Genomic DNA, 6,379 nt, shown 5'->3' with positions numbered 1-6,379 from the left:
ATGACAGTGATTTAGATATCCTTTCAGAACTAATTAGGCTCTATCCCCAGTTTTGGTGTCCTAATTCATCTTTTTCTCCTCAATTATGCATTGACATATATATTTAGCAGGAATGTTCTATATAGATCACACAGAACGGAGCGTAGTCGAGCCGTTTTTCTCAACTTGCAGATTTTTCACACTGCTGGACAACCCAAGGCTAGGAGGCGACATATTACTACTACTAGAAATACATCCAGTTACCGCTTAACAGAACTGTCTGACTCAATTCAATAAAACCAAAAACAAGCCATTCCTAAAGTCAAACATAGTTTATTGTGAACAACATGGGCTCAGATTCTGCCAAATGAATGCCAGATTATGTCAAATTAATCAGATATTGCACAAAAGCATTTATGCTGTTGAAAAAATATAACAGTATAAAGAGTGGTCATTCAGCAATATACATATCACATAGCCAAATCTTGATTGTCTTTAATGTGGATGATTTATCATCTCCAACACCAAAATCGTGTCAACTCCCTTAAAGTAAAACAATCACAATCCCAAGATTAGATTTCACCGGGCACAAAACATACTGTATATTTTCACAATGTAAACAATACTAAAACAACATATGAACAGGGGATATAGATTATCATTATGATGGCCATTGCTAGTCTTACATCTTGTCACAGGGGGCTTTTTAATGACAACAAAGAAAAAAAGTTAGTAAAAAGCATTCAACCAACACTTGACAAAATGCAGGGAAACTGGTCAGGATGTCTCTGTAGCAATATTAATTTAGGATGGTTACCTGGAAAAAAAATCTGCTTTATGGACTGTGGAACTGAGCCTCACTGGCTACACTTACATACGTGCAGCAACCAGACACTTGCTCATGCTCTCGCTGGGCTCTCGTTCAGATCAAGCTATTTACATGTGCCCTTGATAGATTGTGACTGAGAATTCCTGTTTCTATGAATACTACAGGAAGGGGACGCTGAAGCCATTTTTCAGTAGACTCATCACGGGGAGGCCAGCTCAGCCTTTAAAAATGGTTGCAGCATGCCTTCTGTTGCTCTGGAGGAAGCTGCATTTTGTCTGATGATGTCGTCAGGGTTATCTCGGCTCGGGCTGGAAGACGACAAATTTCTAACAGAGAGTGCAAGTCAAAAACCCCAGGCATCGAAAATGTGCACTTAGTCGCATTAAAGGAAATGTAGGGTAGAATCCGGCATCTTTGAGGCTTGATCCATACTGAGGAAAATGAGTCAAGATATTTCTGCCTCTGCTGCACTGATTTTTACCGTTAAAAAAAAAAATCTGCCTCTTGTATATCTCCCACCTTTGCAACACTATATAGGCGGAGTACCCCATAACAGAAAATTTCTGTCAGCTACCAAAAGGTATGAACACTTTGCTCTCACTTTAATCTTTCCCTCTTTTAATAAGCAATAGTAAGTTCATTTCTATATAAGAGGAAAAAAAACATAATGATTCCAAAAGTTATGGAAGCAATAGGTAGTGCCTAAAAATAACCTGATGTTACACCAAGCTGCAGTTGTTGATGAAAATGCACCAATCTGAGAAATGTACACATGATTCTTGAGATGAGTTTTTGTTAGTAAGAATGACAAAAAAACAAACAGAAGTAGTGAGATATGTGCCGCAGTGCAGAGGTTAGTATCAGAGAATAAGCACACGATTTCTCACAATCACACTACATTGTTCTGAATCATGACATAAACACGTGTTAACCCGAAAACTGCTTCATTAACTGTTTTAAGAGTGGACTTCTCTTTGCATGAACACCCACCCAGTGAGAAGGGCCTGGTGCTTCCTATTGTGAGAAAGAGAGTAAGTTCTCCTATGGCACGCTGTCAGTCTCCTCAGCCTCCACCAGTCCTGCCTGGTCTGTGTCCAGGACTCGGAACGGAGGGTGGTACTCAAACGCCGTGAGGATAGTGGAGCCAAGATTATGCTTCTGGTGCAGGAACCAAATAACTGCTGAGACTCCCATGATGGCCACCACGCTGAGAATGACCAGGGCGGACAGCAGCGCACTGGGTTCTGAGGAGGACAAGTTACAATGCAAGGAAAGTGACTACTACAAACACAAAAGAACAGAGGAATACGTAAAGAAACAGCAAGGAAAAAAGTGCAAAGGTCGACTTACTGTGCTTGGCTTCCTCTGCTATAGAGTAAAAAAAAAAAAAACACATTGTGAGACAAGAGGAAAAACAACTCCCAACCATGTTTACATAAATCGCACTGACTCAAATTCTTGCTACATACTCATAAATCAATCACTTGAATAAAATCTAGAGGTAAACAGATTAATGTGTTGCATAAAAACAGACTTGTGTCTTACTCTGATCTGTCTCACAGACCACTCCATTCTCTACTTCATCCAGGCAGCTGACATTTTCCCACTTTCCCGAGTTGCTGTGCAAAGCCACACACGTGTCTATGGGCACGAGATCTGACGGCGATGAGCTGTCCTCCCAGTTAGTGAACCTCACAGGTTCCTCGCCAAACCACATCATGTCTTCACCTGACAAGATACCACCAATCACTACTCCAGCCTAATGGCTAGGCAAAAATACCAGCCACCATCACAGGTAATGTCAGCCATGTAACGGTGAAATTCTCAGTGTACCCCTTTAGCTTTGCCATTGGATCTTCTTCCAGCATTCACACACACCGCAATGAACTGTGTCACAGCACAAATCATGTTGGAAGAAGTCAGGACTCAGGACTTACACAAATGGAAATGTGCTTCCAAAAAAAAAACCAAGCACAAAATAGGGGACAAGCTAACAGACAGTGCCCCTCATAGGAAAATAGAGAAATAACCAAAACAGAAAGATAAAAATAAATAAATAAATCCTAGCTATTCAGACTACTGTTTCCAAGGTCAATAACTAACTTTCAGGCTTAACTTTTTAGCTGACATAGATGATTAGTCCTAAAACTGTGCAGAAATATGCAGATTAGTTAACCTTGAGTCAAGAATACATCTATAACAAAACCATGTAAGATTTACTGTCTGTTTTCCACCTAGTTACCTCCAAACCATTGTAATTAAGTTGGTAAGTAATGTTTTAAGTTTCTGATTGTTATGGAGAATCAGATTTGATCTTATATGGAAGTTACCCAGCATGTTTTCACAGTCCACTGGTCACATGGTACTTACTGTTTGTGTCATAATACATTCCCAGCCAAACGTTGACATTGCCTTTCCACACCTTTGGACTATAATTAATGACAAAGTCATTCTCCTCAGCACTCTGTATGGTCAAAAGCTCTGGAAAAATCACAACAATGCACAGGACAACACAGTCACACACACATTGAGATTTGTCATTTGTCATTTTGTCTTTGATGCAAAAACTGAACATAATTGAAAATAAAATGTCTCATGTACCAAAGCCTAGACAGAGGGTTTTTGCTCTATCAAAAGTATAGCTTTTGATTCTGTCTTCGTCTCCGTGGACAAAGTGGTAACATCTGTTTTGAAAAGGCACCCAGGTGCGTCCATCCGCCGGGCAATCTGAGGAAAAGTCATAGGACAAAACAGGGTCATGGAAAGATTTGGCATCTGACCTATTTACCAGCTTTGCATCATATCTGACTGTAGGCCACTCAACACCACTGTACAACACCCATACTGTCTGTACTACCCTGTTGGTTAGTTTCAACTTGTGACAGTTGTTCCTCTTTACTGGTACACTTTGTCTGTGCTTGGCAAAGCTCTTATGATTTTCTCGACCATTCCCCTGTTTAGTTTTCCAACTTCTGCACCTGTTATCTGGGATCAGACCCTCCCCTCTTTGGAGCTCTGTTGTCTCTGTCAGGTTGCTTTAAAAACATATCTGTCAGACTTATCTTACAGCTGATCCTGCCTGACATGTCTCACCTTCACAGCATCGTTATAGGAGGTTATAAATTTAATTTAAAGTTCATACCTTTTCAGTGAGTGTACCCATTTATTACCAGTCATTTATGGTCGAAAAAATCGGATGTATATTAATGAGATTTTGTAGGTTTTCGTTGCAAATTAGCGACTATTAGCCGCACTAAGGCAAAAGGGAAAACATATACATACATACTTAATACAAGTTTCGCAACATTGGCAAACACACAACTTTGAACTTAGTTACGTGAACAAACTTTGTGTGCCGTGTGTGTTCAAAAGTCATGTTTCCGTATGTAAAACAAGTGTCGACATTCAGGAACGCTGGTTTGCTTACAATCACTACTCTACAGCCATGTCTTATCACTTGAAACCTTGAGCTAAACAAATACAAGAACAAAGAGCGCAGAGTTTCGGGGCACTTACTTTAACACAGGCCTACACAAAGCTATATTCAAAGGCCGTGTACAACCATGGCTAAACCCAGCAGCACCACAACACGCTTGTTTGGTTTAAAGTGAAAACTCGGTCTCAAAGTCCTACCTCCAGCCAAAGCTAACTTCAGGTGCGAACACAGCACGAAGACACAGCATAGCAATGATCCCAAATGGTGACTTTTCTTCAGCGACTCCATGACAGCGAAGACCAAGTAAGAAAGAAAGAAATATATATGTATATATATCGCAGACTCGAAGTTTTCTGACTGTTGCTCGACTCAAACGCCAGGCCAGCAGCAGTGTGAACGAGATCCCACCCACACACAGCACAGCGGCCTGCACACTCCGCGCAGCGTAAAACCTACCAACCTCCTGATTTCACTGATTTCACATACGCTGCTTTACAGCAATTTAATAATGTTGTAGTTATACGGTCTGGACAGAAGTGCCAAAAAGAAACAAAAACAAAAAAACAAAAACAAACAAAACAACAACAACAACAACAAAAAAAAAAACGATTTCAACAATTTTATTATCAGTGTTTTTATTACAAAAATCCAGCACGGAGACAGTTAATCTGCGTTTATGCAACAGTACGAAACAGCTTCCTTGGAAATTCTTCGGTTGTGTTGTCGTATGGAAACAGAAAGTACACTCCTGTGGGATCAGATTTTGCAGTAATCTGCGCACAGGGACCTCTAGGTGGTGCTGTACCCACAGTTTTCGTAAGACTGAATGAAGTTTGTGGATTTACATTGTTTTTTTATGAAGAGAAAGCTGTTCAGCTCAAAATGGACACTAACACACATGATCTCTGCCGGTACGCAGACATAGTTGTCAATATAGACTTATTTCTTCTGATTCTGGGGTTAAATATTTTGGATTAAGCCAGTATTGTACGCTAGGTTCCATCTTCTGCCTTTATTTTGAAATGTATGTATCATAACCATTATTGTGATATGTATAAGGCTCTTAATGTGCAGTATTTTAATGGAAGAAGACTTTTTAATTAGTTTATGTTCATTTTAAATGCATTCAGCTTAATTACCCACCATACTTAAAAACTTTCTCATGAGAAATGTTATTATCATAGTTTACAGTCATATTAAAGCCATAACATCTTTTGGTTTATTGAGAACAAACTTTTTTTTCCTTATTTCTTAATATGTTTTGAAGTTACATTTCTAAGTATGCACAACACTGCATGAAGTTGCAGTGTTGTTCATGGGATGCAATTCAGTTCAATGTCAGTACACATTATGGTATTAAAGTTACCGCAGCTGCATCAACAGCTCTCTAACATAGTAAGATTTGCAAATGTATTTGTTGTAGGGGTAGTGCAGTCGATTGCATTGTGTTGTGTTGCTGCATACTCTGTAATTTTGACGATATCAAATCAACTGTCAATCTGGTTCAGTAAATAATGCTGTAGCTGATTCTGATTCTATAATAAGATCTGAATAATCACAATCAGTATGTTTTATAATTAATTTTTAGTTGTGTATAGGATGAAGCATTTCCTTCTTAAACTGTAGATTTAGTAAAAATAGTATGATGGAAGTATTCTTTCTACCTGAGCAGGTGAGACAGCAGGGAAGCAGCGAGCCTCAGGGGCAGAATGGTTGGACAGGGGGAAGAGAGGGTTTCAACTCCATTGCTTGTAGGCGCAGGTGGCACAGACACAGACAGCTGGAGTGTGAGTTTTGCTCCTCGTCTGGAACTGGTGGCTTCCCGTAGGGTGGCACAACACCCCGCAGGATACCGTGGGGACCCATCTGCCATGGCAAGGCCTGCTCACAGATGCCCCCATCCACCCACCCTATGCCATACCTCCTGATGCCCATAACTCACCCTGTCCAGGCCATGCGTGTTGTCAACAATACCATGTGACAGTGTTGATATAGTCCTTATCAGGTCCTCACCCTCTGAGCTGAAAGCACAGCAATGTATAAATACTGGTTGTCCATCTCAACAGAGCTACAATACACTGAAAGAAGTGCAGTTATTAAAAGTGATGACATTACTATTTATTTTTTAATTGTAA

At 40.1% G+C, this 6,379-nt stretch overlaps 1 protein-coding gene across 2 annotated transcripts; it reads right to left on the bottom strand.

The window, feature by feature from the left end:
* Window positions 1–296: 296 nt before the first annotated feature.
* cd302 (CD302 molecule) lies at window positions 297–4,688 on the bottom strand. 2 transcript variants are annotated; one of them, XM_041056533.1, is made up of 6 exons: window positions 4,442–4,688; window positions 3,410–3,535; window positions 3,179–3,289; window positions 2,354–2,536; window positions 2,159–2,173; window positions 297–2,052 (listed from the first exon to the last, which is right to left on the bottom strand). In XM_041056533.1, the coding sequence occupies exons 1-6, from the start codon at window positions 4,530–4,532 to the stop codon at window positions 1,850–1,852; spliced, it is 729 nt and encodes a 242-aa protein (XP_040912467.1). In that variant the 5' UTR covers window positions 4,533–4,688; the 3' UTR covers window positions 297–1,849. The 2 variants fall into 2 exon arrangements, with proteins under 2 accessions (XP_040912467.1, XP_040912466.1); XM_041056532.1 differs by having other exon boundaries at window positions 2,159–2,176; window positions 4,442–4,683.
* Between the last annotated feature and the right edge of the window lie 1,691 nt (window positions 4,689–6,379).

Source organism: Toxotes jaculatrix, chromosome 15 (assembly GCF_017976425.1).
Source record: "Toxotes jaculatrix isolate fToxJac2 chromosome 15, fToxJac2.pri, whole genome shotgun sequence".
NCBI classification, from domain to species: Eukaryota; Metazoa; Chordata; class Actinopteri; family Toxotidae; genus Toxotes; species Toxotes jaculatrix.
Note: the sequence above shows the minus strand (reverse complement) of the source record. Positions and strands in the feature narration are given on the sequence as shown.